This window comes from Emydura macquarii, unplaced genomic scaffold, assembly GCF_026122565.2.
Source record: "Emydura macquarii macquarii isolate MOO-44397 ecotype Brisbane River unplaced genomic scaffold, CSIRO-AGI_Emac_v2 contig_1253, whole genome shotgun sequence".
In the NCBI taxonomy this organism is placed as follows: domain Eukaryota; kingdom Metazoa; phylum Chordata; order Testudines; family Chelidae; genus Emydura; species Emydura macquarii.
In genome coordinates this window covers 64,742,455-64,756,357 of record NW_027131390.1, presented here as the reverse complement: position 1 = coordinate 64,756,357, position 13,903 = coordinate 64,742,455, and the positions used below count along the sequence as shown (strand labels likewise).

The 13,903-nt window shown below is 40.2% G+C and overlaps 1 protein-coding gene across 1 annotated transcript in view; it reads left to right on the top strand.

The window, feature by feature from the left end:
- Window positions 1-13,011, top strand: part of COL3A1 (collagen type III alpha 1 chain) — a 68,205-nt gene extending 55,194 nt beyond the window's left edge. Inside the window, exons 38-51 of the mRNA XM_067549046.1 lie at window positions 63-116; window positions 1,896-2,057; window positions 2,215-2,322; window positions 3,132-3,239; window positions 3,510-3,563; window positions 3,745-3,852; window positions 5,354-5,407; window positions 5,516-5,623; window positions 7,019-7,072; window positions 7,292-7,399; window positions 8,118-8,397; window positions 9,731-9,918; window positions 10,057-10,299; window positions 11,904-13,011. Of these exons, the coding sequence (XP_067405147.1) occupies window positions 63-116; window positions 1,896-2,057; window positions 2,215-2,322; window positions 3,132-3,239; window positions 3,510-3,563; window positions 3,745-3,852; window positions 5,354-5,407; window positions 5,516-5,623; window positions 7,019-7,072; window positions 7,292-7,399; window positions 8,118-8,397; window positions 9,731-9,918; window positions 10,057-10,299; window positions 11,904-12,050 (1,776 nt within the window). The 3' untranslated portion in view covers window positions 12,051-13,011. The remainder of the gene's footprint in view (window positions 1-62; window positions 117-1,895; window positions 2,058-2,214; window positions 2,323-3,131; window positions 3,240-3,509; window positions 3,564-3,744; window positions 3,853-5,353; window positions 5,408-5,515; window positions 5,624-7,018; window positions 7,073-7,291; window positions 7,400-8,117; window positions 8,398-9,730; window positions 9,919-10,056; window positions 10,300-11,903) is intronic.
- The last annotated feature ends 892 nt before the right edge of the window (window positions 13,012-13,903 follow it).

The following is a 13,903-nucleotide window of genomic DNA, read 5'->3' as shown; positions in this document are numbered from 1 at the left end:
TTCTTTCTTGTTTTGTTACTAATGTTTTAAAATTGACATCTACACTTTCTTATGCATTTCAGGGTTCATCTGGTTTCCCGGGTGGTAGAGGCCTGCCTGGTCCCCCTGGTAATAATGTAAGTGTTTCTGGTATTCTTTTATACTTACTTTGCAGTTATATCTAAAACATATCACTATTACAGTACATCAGCATAAACAACACACAAGGAGAAGAATACTGAAAATGAAGTTTCATTTTTGTCTTTATGTCACAGAAATGGGCTTTTCCCTTTCTCACTTTGTGTTAGATGGCAATTCTTTTATGTATTGTCCTGATAGTCATCTTTCAAGGCTTGCTCCTCCAAAGCCTACTGATGTCTTTCCATTAAATCCAGTGGGATTTCAATTAGGATTATTTATTTACGTGTTTATGGTGGTCATAACTGTCCTATTTTCTCTCTTGCTTTTTTATGATTCAAGAAACATGCAGTTTAGGATCTTGACTTGCAGTGTTTTCTTTTCACACAAAGCCTCCTTTATTTCTATCAGTGATCTTAAACTGTGTTCCACAAATTACAGTTGATCCCTGCGACCCTTTTTGGTTGCCTGCAGAATGAAACAATTTTAGAACCAAGGAGTTGGAGGTACGGGTATTTGGAAGGAAGATGGCCCATGTGAGCATCATTTCCTTATGATGTGGTCCACAATATGAAGATGAGATAACTGCAAATCTACATTATCCCATTATAATCACTAATTCCTGCTTATTCTACTTTCCCAAATTTTTACAAACCATCTCTGTCCCAAGAAAATCTATTTTACAGTGCACTTGTTCAAACCACATGTACCTCCTTTCTTACTTCTACCATGAATACTAGACTATGACTTTGGAATTTTTTTTAAACAATCTGAAAAAACACATGGAATTTAGTTGATTTATCCAACTTTTGCCATTAAAAAATTAGAATTTACTCACAGTTACCATACAGTCTCAAGTGAGAAACAACATAAGAAAAGTTCCTGCTTCCTGTAACACCTTCAGATTTTTCTGTCTTTTCAATATACCCTAGTCACAGACAGACCTAAATCAATGTTCTATTTCACAGTTAGAGAATTATGACCATAGGAAAAGTTCCAGAGGGGTAGCCACGTTAGTCTGTATACAGCAAAAACAACGAGAGTCCTGTAGCACTTCAAAGACTAACAAATTTAATTTCTACATGCATAAGCTTTCATGGGCTGTAACCCACTTTGTTAGATGTAAGGAATAGAAATCAGAGAGGAGGTATATTATATGTCTAAGGGTAAGGAACAACAATAGGGAAGTTAGGTATGAGCAAAGTCCATTCAATTAGAGTAGCTGAGGCCTATTCACAACCATTGATTAGGAGGTGAGAATGTGTGAACAGTGACAGAGGGGTAGCCATGTTAGTCTGTAAACAGCAAAAACAACGAGAGTCCTCTTTGATACCAGGCACCCCATATCAGGGATATGACACAGTGACAGCAAGAGTACTAGAATTTGTTCTGGGTGGGGGATTCCAGAAATCAACCAGTATCATCAATAAGCAGGAATCCCTCTGGCAGAACCCTGGAATAAAAATGCAGTTCTACTTCCACCCAAGCCTTACAATATCAAGGAGAAAAAAAAATCTAGTAGGTGAGGGGCTAGGTTTTTATATAAAAGCAGGCCAGCCTTTCCAAATTTAGGTACCTCAAGTTAGACACCTAAATCCGCATTTAGACACCAAAACAAGTGATGTATTTTTCATAGGAGCTAGCTATCACAACTCCTACTTATTTTAAGGAAAAACAGTCTGTATCAAATGGATCATGATCAAGTAGTATATGGTGTTGACTCATCTATCATATCAGATATTGTATCTGAGTCTTCTCTCTTTAAAATTCATTTATAGGGCAATCCAGGGCCATCTGGTAATGCTGGTTCTCCCGGCAAGGATGGTCCTCCCGGTCCAGCGGGTAGCACTGGTCCAGCTGGCAGCCCTGGAGCTGCTGGTCCTAGAGGTGAGCCTGGCCCAGCAGGTGAAAAAGGTTCACCAGGTACACGAGGAGAAACGGTAAGTAAATTATTTAGCAGTGCTCATTAAACCTGTGAATAGGAATATAATAATTATGTCAACAAAAGAAGGATTCTATTGAATGCAGAGGATAATGATTCAAAGCTATATTTTAATTGAGTACCTAACACTTATGTCTTTGAAATATTGTTGACAGGGGTCGCCAGGTTCTCCAGGCCTCCAAGGTATAGCTGGTCAACGTGGTATTGCGGGGATATCAGGCCCTTCTGGCAGACCAGGCGCTCCTGGCCTATCTGGCCCAAAGGTAAATGGAGGTTTATTGAAATAATTTTCCCTCAAAGATAAGGCAGCTAACATCATGCAGGAAATATATAAAAGAGTTTCAGCCTATCAGAAATGTAGGGCTGGACAGGACCTCAAGATGTCTTCAGCTCCAGCCCCATTCTTAGGTTGGGCCAAGTAAACCTAGACTATCCTTGACACGTGTTTGTCTAACTTGTTCTTGATGGGGATTCCATAATGACCCTTGGATTTCAGAGTTTAACTCCCTGGCTGCAGATTAAGCCCATTACTTCTTGTCCTATCTCCGGTGGGCATAAAAACACTGATCAAAGTCTTCTTTGCAACTGCCCATAACATATTTGAAGACTGTTGTGAAGTCCCCCCTCTTGTCTCCAGTTGTACCACACTTTTCTGTTCTCTTTAACCCATTATTCAATAGAAGGCTCATGCAATTCTTGAGCAGTTGTTCAGTGTTAACATCACTCATTATCAGCTATTCACTTGTTTAATGTTCATTATGTACCTTGCTCAAAAAATATAAGTCAAACAGAACTTCACTTTCAAACCCTCACCAAGGCTTTTCAATCCCGCATCTGTTGAGCCAAATTCTGTTTTTATTTATTCCATTGTAAGCAGTGGCATGGCACTGGATTTTCACCATTGTAGCTCTACTGAAGTTAACCCACTCATTCCAGGTTCAATGTTTTGTTTTTTTTACAGGATGCTGCAGTGGATTGAGGGGAAGGGGGTTAGGAGAAACTGAGAACTGCATAATTTGATGACATTACAAGAAGTCAATATGTAATGAAACCATTTCATTTTTCCATGGAGGGTGAAGATGGTAAACCAGGAAGCAATGGTAGCCCAGGAGAACGTGGTGCTCCAGGTCTACAAGGTCCTCCTGGTCTAAGTGGCTCACCTGGAGAATCTGGCAGAGATGTAAGCAGAGGTTTCAGATTTTCATGCTAGATTGTGAATTATACACAGGCACTATCTAGGGGAGAACTATAGTGGATTTAGAATCCCTCTCTGAACAGCCTGGTGTATAGGGGAATTGTGCCCACACCACAGTCATTTAAAAGGGTGAGCCAGTTCCTCCAGTCCAGCCTACCCACTCTGTGGGCCAAGGTCCAATCCCAATTGGTGCAGACCCTGGGGACACTCCCTTCACTGTTACAAGCACAGGGACTATCTCTCTGTGTTTTTCAGGGAAACCCTGGATCAGATGGCTTGCCAGGTCGTGATGGATCCCCAGGACCAAAGGTAGGAAGCACTAAGTATCCAAACCTATCTATGGCATGTATAGATTGCCAATCTCCAAGGTATCTAGGCACTGTTCTGCACCTGCCATCTCTGAGACATCAGTGAGGTGTTGGTTGCATAGGCACTATACCGTAATAAACAGATGTGTTCCTGATGCTGGCTGTTGTGAATTTCTCTGCAGGGCGATCGTGGTGAAAATGGTGGTCCAGGTGCACCTGGTACCCCTGGTCATCCTGGGCCCGCAGGAAACATTGGTCCAGCTGGAAAAGGAGGTGAAAGAGGACATCCGGTAAGTGCAAACATCACAGAAACCATCTCATGTCCACTTGGTGTTGTTTTTCCAGGGGCAATCTGTTTTATATGCTAACAGAGAGCACAGGAGTATGCAAGAGTCAAACTGCAGGTTCCTTGATGTACTATTATTGCAGTTCATTGACAATGGAACATCATTAAAGGTCTACCATGGAGAAGAAGCCACTATGTGCATATAAAGAGATCTTATCTACACTTGCAGCAGCGTGAAGAGTATATGTAGCTATATGCAGCAGTGAAAGACTCTGGTAGGAGGAGGCAGCAGAGAAAGGCTTCAGGAGCGGGGAGCTGCCAGAGCCTTTCCCTGCTGCAAGCACTGATTGGAGAGCCATCAGGAGTCCAAGACGCTCTACTCACTTAAGCAGTGCCTTGCTGTCTACACTTCTGTTTATACCGGCCATGCAGTGTACTCTACATGTTGCCATAAGTGTATACCTACCTAAATCATAAACAGCTATCCACAAGTGAAGCTCAAATCCATATAGTACTTAGTTCCAGCAGGGGTAGCTGTGTTACTCTGTATTCAGCAAAAACAACGAGAGTCCTGTAGCACCTTAAAGACTAACAAATTTCTGCGGGCATAAGCTTTTGTGGGCTGCAACCCACTTCATCAGATGCATGCAGTGGAAATCATAGATAAGAGGTATATATACACATCCAAGGGTAAGAAACATAACAATGGGGAGGGCAAGTGCTAACGAAGTCAGTTCAGTTAGGGTAGATGAGGCCTATTCACAACCGTTGATTAGAAGGTGAGAATGTGTGAACAGTGACAATTACTTCTTGTAAGGAGATAACCATTCTAAGTCTGATTGTGTCAAGTTTGCATATGAGTTCCAGCTCAGCAGTTTCTTGCTGAAATCTGTTTTTGAAGTGTTTTTGTTGAAGAATGGCAACTTTCAAGTCAGCGACAGAGTGTCCTGGGAGATTGAAGTGCTCTCCGACTGGCTTATGGAAGTTACCATTTTTTATGTCTAATTTGTGTCCATTTATTCTTTTGTGTAGTGACACTCCGTGTTTTTTTTTTTAATATAGTACTTAAGATGCCACAAAGTAAATCAGCCAACCAGACTATCTCAAGTTACACACTATGCTGTGCCTGTACAGCACTATCAATATTATAACAGCTAAGGGAGTGGGGCACTTTGAAAAAGCCTGGCCTCTTTCCAAATGTTGGGTCTAATCCTGTAGCACACCATGCGCCTCCTGAGAGGTACCAAACACCTTGCACATGAGGCCTGGTCACATGTATCAAAAGGATTGTTTAAGTGGAGCTGGCTATCAAGTAGATTCAGGAATCTGTGTTACTAAACAATATAAGGAACTTACCAATGAAAAGCTAAACTCAATGACAAAGTTTGTGGATTTTCTCCCTAGTTTCTCATCAGCTCTACCCCTTTGCACATACCGTCTGTCAGGAGAAAAGATGATGACAATTGCACCTGATCATGAACATCTCATTCCTATTTTGTTTCCAGGGTCCCTCTGGGCCTGTTGGCCCTCCCGGTCCTGCTGGTACGCGTGGTGCTCCTGTAAGTATCCATTTAAAGCACTTGCAATATCAGCTCTGCCATTTCTGTTTTTGACAATTTCTCCTACTTATTTTTCTATTCATTTTTATTAATCATCTATTTTTAAAGGGTGTCCAAGGTACTCGTGGTGACAAAGGTGAAACTGGTGAGCGTGGCAGCAATGGCATTAAGGGTCACAGAGGATTTCCTGGTAACCCAGGTTCCCCTGGTCCCCCTGTAAGTATCATGCTGAATTTTATACTAAGGCTATAATTCTGCTCTCAGTTATAGTGACTCAGTGCAGGTAATGGAGAAAAAGAATTCAGCTTTATGTAATTTACTAAAGCATCTGTGTATTTTAAATGCTAAACGCAATCAGTAGTCTTGATCCCCCCGTTACACCAAGGGTCCATCAACAAGCGGGGCCAAGGATGAGTAAAGATCTCCATGGATTTATTAGATTTCTAGGACACACAACTGGATTTGAGAAAACTTCTTTGAATGAAGCTTTTTGCTTTGTTTAAGATAAATAATTTTCACATTGATGGTCTGTGACCCTGAAAATCTCAAAAGACAAGGACTAGGACTCAAAGATATCTATGGTATTTGATTGTCCATTTTCAGTTAGAAATTAATGGCAGTTGGATATCCAAATTCTTAATTTGGCTTTGAAAAATCCCACTCTTACAATCTGGAGGCTTGATTTTTTTGTTGCCCTGCAACTTGTGTAGTCATTTACACCAGCCAAAGTGAGAATGAAATGCTACCAGATCAGAACTCTAGTATTTTACATGTACTGTGCACTCATTTTGTATGGATATTAATGATTATACAAAGCACTGGGCAGCAGAGAATCCAATCCTAAGTATTTATCATTGTCTTCATGTCAGTCGCATAATTCTGCATGAGAAAGATTTGTATTTAAAAGAATCACTGTATAGCTTCCACTGACTCTAATGAGAATCAAGAAACCAAATCCCATGCAATGCTCTAAAAATTAATGGGTCATGTAATTTAAACTGTAATGGCAGAAATATAAAATCTTAATGTACAGAGGCCACGATTAAAAAGTCATTAACCAGAAATTACCATACAGTGGCATCTGACCTGTGGTTTTCTTCTTTCATGGATAGAAGGAAATCATGATAGTTCTATTAACTTACATTTTTAATAGGACACTATTAGCCCTATATGGCTTACTCCTTGGCAATTCATCAATAAGTAATGGTCATTTCCCTATAAATTATTGTAAATAATTGATGTTTGCAGAATCCTTAAAAGAAACCTTGCAAATATCATAGTCAGAACTGCAGTGATATAAATCTATAGTTGTGCATTGCAATGCAATTAGGGCTTTATCCAAAGCTCACAAAAGTCAATGGGAAGACTACCAGTGACTTTTTTGTGCCCTGGATGAGGCCTTATCACTTATACTTTTCTGTTTGGACAATGACAGGGTTTTATTTGTCATATCTGAGCTTGAACAAAAATCTTTTTTCAATTATTTGCTTTATATACATTTTAAAAGAAATCTTTATTAAAATGAGTATGCAAGGAGCATCACAGAGATTTCTGCTGCATTCAGTGGGTGAGAGAATATTATTAAGTGTATGACCTATCTTCTCTTAACAGGGTCCTCTGGGTCCACAAGGTGCAAATGGAAGCCCAGGATCTATGGGTGCAAGGGTAAGTAACATTTCCTGATCAGGCAAATCCAACTGAGTTGAAAGAATGTTTTGACCTAAAAATATGGCAACTGTCGAATGGCAGGCGCTAAAGAACCAGGAAACACATGGTAATTCAGAAGAACGAAATGTTTAAATACTTTTTAACATTTGAAATCATTCATATTCATATCCACCACACATGATCTTTTACCTTTAATTGTGTTTGTCATTGTTGTAGGGTCCCCCTGGCCCAGCTGGTCCTCACGGAAAGGATGGTACAAGTGGTTACCCAGGTCCCATAGGTCCTCCAGGCCCTCGTGGTAATCGAGGTGAAAGTGGGTCTGCGGTACGTGGGCAGCAAGCACAACTTTAGTTCAATGAGCAATTCCTCTTTATTGCTATCTCTATCATTAAGAAGATGAACCTTTCTTAAATATCTGTATCAGAACATTGTGTATGCTGGAACAACAGCTAATGTAGAATGTATCTACCCACTTAGGGCTAAGCCCTGAGGGGTATTGAGCACCAGGGGCTTGATCCAAATCCACTGAAGTCATAGGTGACATTTCATCATTAGGCTTTGGATCAGACCCCAGATAAACACCATCATTTCCCATTTAAAATGGGAAAGCAAAATTGCCTCTTTAAAGCCTTGACAACTCTAGAGGCTGGCTAGTGTGAAGTAGAGGCAGGACTACAGCCTATTTTCCCCACATGGGGAGGCTAGCACTATCCGTGGCAATAGCCTTGTCCATTGCCTTTGTTCCCTAGCCATATTGTGGCTGCTGTATGCACACAGGTGCAAGGGCTCCCAGTGTCATCTTCACGTCCACAACTCAATTTGAACAAGGTTGCCCACAATTTGACACTGCATTAGAAATAGGATGGGCCAAAGCTGGTCCCAGATTGGCTAGCACGAGGGCTGAATAAAAAACAAACCACAATAAAGGTTTTTCTGTAACTAGCATTCTCCTTAGCTTTATAAATTTGGTTCATGTAGTACTTGTATGGACTTGGGTCTGAGCCTGCAGTCCTTACTTGGCATTATATTCTTTATTTCCTAGGGTTCACCTGGCCCCCCTGGGCCCGCTGGACCTCCTGGCCCCCCTGGAGCTCCTGGTCCATGCTGTCGGGGAGGGCCTGATGGCCCTGATGAAAAAGGACCATCATCATATTACTATAGAGATGAGCCAGCTGAAAACAAGATCAATATGAACGATATCTTATCTTCAATGAAATCAGTTAACAGCCAAATCGAAAACATCATTAGCCCTGATGGGTCCCGGAAGAACCCAGCTCGTAACTGCAGAGACCTGAAATTCTGCCATCCAGAACTCAGTAGTGGTATGTTAGATTTTTTTGGAGGGGATATTTGTAACGCCGCCTGAATTGAATTGTTCAGTTTTCAGTGTGACTGTACACTGAAAAATGAATATGGACAAACTACACAGTCATGGCTGGGCTTCTTCTATGTCAATAAAATACTTTTTCTAATGGCCAGTACCACAAAGTAAAGCTGGAATCTGCAAGTCCGTCTGGATTCTCTTTCTTGCACATCATCACTAGTAATTGAGGGCTTGATCTCAACTGCAGAGAAATCACTAGAAAGATTCGTATTGGTTTTAGTGGAATTTGCTCAGACCCTGAGTTAGACCTGTGCAACCATATTTTCTTCAGATTATGCCTTTGCTGTCACCCATGAACCTCTGTTGCTTTTCTACACGTCTCAAAGTGCAGTTTTACTCAAAAAAAGAATATTCTAATACAACTTTTTTGGGGGAAAAGGGGGAATTGATTTAGATATGCTGCTTTATTTAATGCTTTCTTTATAATATAACACTATTTTACACTAAAATATGAACCCTGCATGCAATGCTTCTCTTTATACTTGAAAAGCTGTTTTAACAGGTTTATCAAACTGAATCAAAACCAAATTAAGTTAGAAAATAAAGTTATCTGATGGACAATAAAAATAAATGGTGTAAAAATAGTAATATAAAATCTAATTATAAAAATTATGCTTAATCAAAAATTTAGAGATTCTGTAATCTTTATCATCATGATCTGTTTTCCACGAAGTCTAAACACAAAAGTAAGCCTCATTCAAAATGCAGAAATCTGCTGAAAAATAATTGTCATCTACCTACAGCATACTATTCCCAGAGTATAAAGCGTGGTAAATATATCTTCCATTATAATAACTGAAATACAAACTCATGGAGAAATAAAACTACTCACATTTGAATGCTGACTTTAAAATCAAATTCACCATTAGCATATGAAGGGTGCAAACCCACTGTAGTCAGCAGAGTCTTAGGCCAATGATAAATTTTCCCCCAAATGATTTGGGCCCTGACAGAGCAAAGTACTTAGTGTGATTTTTAAGCACATAAGTTAAATATCTGCTTAAGTCTTTTGCTGGCTGGGGGCCATAAGCAGCACACTTTAAAGACAGCAAGAATTTGTTCTAAGATGACTTGTCAGAGATTTGAATGAGATCATACATTGTCTTTTTGTGCCATGTTAATTCTTCTCCTGGCTTGCCTTCATCCAAAAATTCCATACCTCTTATTCAGTGCAAGCATTCGAGATAGACATAAGCTTTAGAGCATAGGAGTATAATGATCAAATTCCTCTCCTGCTCGTCTAACCCTTCTGCTATTTTATGTCCCTCTAGGAGAGTACTGGATTGATCCTAACCAAGGTTGTAAGATGGACGCTATAAAAGTATACTGTAATATGGAAACTGGTGAGACATGCATCAATGCTAATCCCAGTAGCGTGCCACGTAAAAACTGGTGGACCAGTTCAGGAGCTGAAAAGAAACACATCTGGTTTGGAGAGTCTATGAATGGTGGCTTCCAGGTAAGAAATATTAGACTGTCTCAATTAGTAGCCTAGACATGAATTCTTGTATTTCATTCACATAAGAAAATAAATTAATCTCATGGTATTATATATCAGCAGTTTAAAAAAAAGATTGTTTTGTGTGTTGTACCACAGTTCAGCTATGGAGATGCAGAGCTTCCAGAAGATGTTTCAGATGTGCAGATGGCATTCCTTAGAATGCTCTCTAGCCGTGCCTCTCAGAACATCACTTACCACTGCAAGAACAGCATTGCTTACATGGATCAGGCCAGTGGAAATGTTAAGAAAGCTCTGAAACTGATGAGTTCCACTGAGAGTGAGTTCAAGGCTGAAGGAAACAGCAAATTCACATACACCGTTCTGGAAGATGGTTGTACTGTAAGTACACAAAATGTTTATAAGATAGCACCACCATACATTCCCACATATAGGGCTAGATGGAATCCTCACCTTGCAGAGACGGGAGAGGGCAAAGACTCCCTCACCCATTGTGTGGCTTGTGCAAGGGCTGGACACAGTTGCAGCTGGGACGCTCAGAGATCTCAAACAATGTACTCCAAAAGCTTGATCTCAAGAGTGACTGTGTGGAGAGTGAGCAGGGTCAGACAGGGAATAGGTGGAACCACCTGAGTTAGTTCACATGGTTGGCCACTTGCAGTTATAGCATACCCTTTGCCAGCACAACCAAGGAAGAGGGATTGGCAAGCATTATGCCACCTCCTGAGACAGTGCATGTCTCTGCACTGCCCCTCGCTATGGGTTACATGCTAAAAATATCTTTGAAATCAATAGGACTAAGATGCTATTCAAAACTGTGCTGTACAAGGGACTTCTTTTAGAGGTCCCCTTTGCTTTCTCCCTTTTGGAACTGGCATCAAAATCATACTGCTGAAATTCTGATCCAACCCAGACTTAATTCTATTCCATTCAAAGTGGGGCAGTTTGGTGAACTAAGAATTGAATGTTAAGGGCTAGATTGTCCCAATCATGCAAACATTCACATGGCAGAAAAAGATCCACACCCAAGTGCACTAAGATAGAGGTGGCCTATAAACAATTTCACCTCCCTTTGAGATAGTGTTACTTGGAAACATAGGCCAACGCACCTGTTTCATGACCATATATCTAGCTGGAGGGCATTGATGCCATGAAGTCTATCATTGGCAGGTCCACTTGAGGCAGGACTGACATCATCCAAGATAAAGCCGCAGTTGAGGGATCTCCCCCTATTCTTTGGCAATATGCTCAGTGCTGGCAGGAATTAGGAACAGGCAAGGAACCACGTAATAGCAATAGGCAAGGCGGTTAGTCTAAGCCTCTTGCAACAGCAAGTGGTGAATGGCAATTATGATCAAGCATGTCCGTTTATGTCAATAACAGTAGTCTATTTGGACAGCAGAAGCTAGTGCCCAACAGCATACACAATTGCTGGTTGTTGCTGCAGTGCTCTGAGGTCTCCGTGGCACAAAAGATACCAGTGCACATCGCAGAAAGTGCAACTTAAAGCAGCATGATCCAGGTTTACATTGCTGCATGCAAAAAAACAACAGGAAGAGAGGCATGAAACAAATGTGAAATGCAGCTTATTTTTTCCTTTCCTTTCCTGTGGTCACAACCACTTTCCTAGCACATTTGTGCTAACTGCTCAAGGATGGGGAGCATTTCTCAGTGCCCCCTACCAGCTCCAAGCTACACCAGGCGCCAAATGTGCCATAGATCTGTTCTGAGAATGAGAGAGATGTCTACTGATAGCCCCGTACCTAAGTCAGCACAAAATCTGGGCCAGATTTTGAACACTAATTAAGAGCTATTATAAATGTATGCATTTCCAAGAAGATAGTGATTAGGGAAATACAGTAGTTCGGTGCAGGGATGAAACATGGGTTAGTGGGACGAACAAAAGGTGTGAAATTAAATAAAATAGCCACCCTATAATACTATACTGGATTTCTTTAAACTGATTTTCTCTTTAATTTTTGCAGACGCACACTGGTGAATGGGGTAAGACAGTCTTTGAATACAGAACACGCAAGACCATGAGGTTGCCTGTGGTGGATATTGCTCCCATGGATATTGGTGGTGCTGATCAGGAATTTGGTGTGGACATTGGCCCAGTCTGCTTCTTATAATCAAGGATATTGCTTTTTCTAAAACCCCAGCAAACAAATCCACACTCTCCTTTTGTTTTAACCTTGTCAACTGGTACAGGTGATCAACTGTATCCCAGTTATTTGTTTACAAAATTTTTGGAGAAAAAGATAATTTGACAAAGTTCATTTTTTTATTACACAAAGTACAATAAAATGCTTTTTGCTTTTTTTTTTTTTAAACCAAATTCCATCTTCAAAACATGTCTCCGTGGTGCTATAATAAAACTTCAACACTCAACAAAACAATACTGTCTCCTATTATTTGAATGCAAGCCAATTTACAAAGCACTGATTGCTCCCAGCATCAAAGTTTTCCATCCTTTCTAAGACGGAGTCTGTAAAGCTAGAAAGACTTCCCCGTTTCAACTACCTCAACATGGACAGAAACTGGGATGAGTTTGATGAGTCACACCAAAAAAAAAAAAAAGCCAGCCAAACCAAAATCAAAATACATTATAACCATTGGTTAATCCAAGAGAATTATTTGGTATACAGTTGTATTTTTCTGTTCTGATCATTTGAACAGAGTACAGTACATTTGAAGAATTGAATCCCTAATGTTACAATCCAACAAAATTCTGTTTCTAAGGGCGCTTCTATACTTTCCTGTCATTGCTGGTAAAGACCACTAAAATTAGGGAAGTGTAAAAGACTAATGTGATTGTGCTAATGTATTTTTCACTTCTAAATCTGCAAGCCAGGTTTATTGACCTGCATTAAAAAGGAAATGTCTCCTGTCAGAGATTAGGATTGGCATACTATTTTTGAGGTCATTCTCCCTTCGCTCTGTAAAAGTCATTAAAGATGCAGAATTGTGAGCGGCTTTCATCACATTAACACATTTGTAGTGTTGAAGGTTAACCATCTTTGTAAGCTTTTATATGGTTGTTGGTCTTTTCCTTACAGAGACACACAATAAATATCTTCATAAAACTCCTAATTTTTCCTTAAAGTTGACTTTTTTTTTAACCTTGCTATTCTCATCCCCCAATTTTACTAACAGGGAAGCAAATTCTGAACTCTTTACTCAGTCCTGCAAACTCTCCATAATCTTTCCCCAAGCATAATTCTCATGGAAGATTGCAGGATTTCACCCAGAGAGTTTACAACTTTGTACTAAGTAATGCTACCTGCTGCAAATTTTTTATGCAGTTTTAACTTTAAAATTCCATCTGGGATGAGCTTTTCAGACTATCATTCCATGGGGTCAGCACTAAAAAAACCTGTGCAACATGAGAGACAAATGTCTGGTACTTTGATTTGTTCATTTCACAAATCCTTTGGAAGCTGCACTGAAATTTGTAAATTCTGTGCAGTTGAAATTCAGCCCCATGCTGAGGACCAGCATAATGCCTTTACTGCAAGTAAAGTCCTTAAAATGGGGCTTAAGCAGGGTATAGGCTTTATACTGGTCAGCACTGAATTTCACCCAGGAAGAATAGTGGATGGGTTAGGAATGAGTGCAAAAAGCGATTGTAGAGGTGGTAACGTACACCTCATAGGACTGCCAATATAGTCAACAATCTTGACTACAGCACAAGCCAGCAAAATGACTGTCATAATTTGATACATCTGTGTATTTTGCGTTATTAAAGAGAACGACTAGTGTCTAGCAATCTGGAAGAAAGAACAAGCATAGGCAAAAGGGATATAATGTGTTATATCAATGCTAACTATTCAGTTACCTTTACTTTAGCAGACCTTTGTTTTTGATATTAATACTGGAGATTAGATTGTGACTTGGACTAGGTGACCATGTAAGGGAATAAGAACACCTGCTAAGACTCTACATGGGCTACCCACCACTTGGGTCCAACTGTGTAGGAATAAGC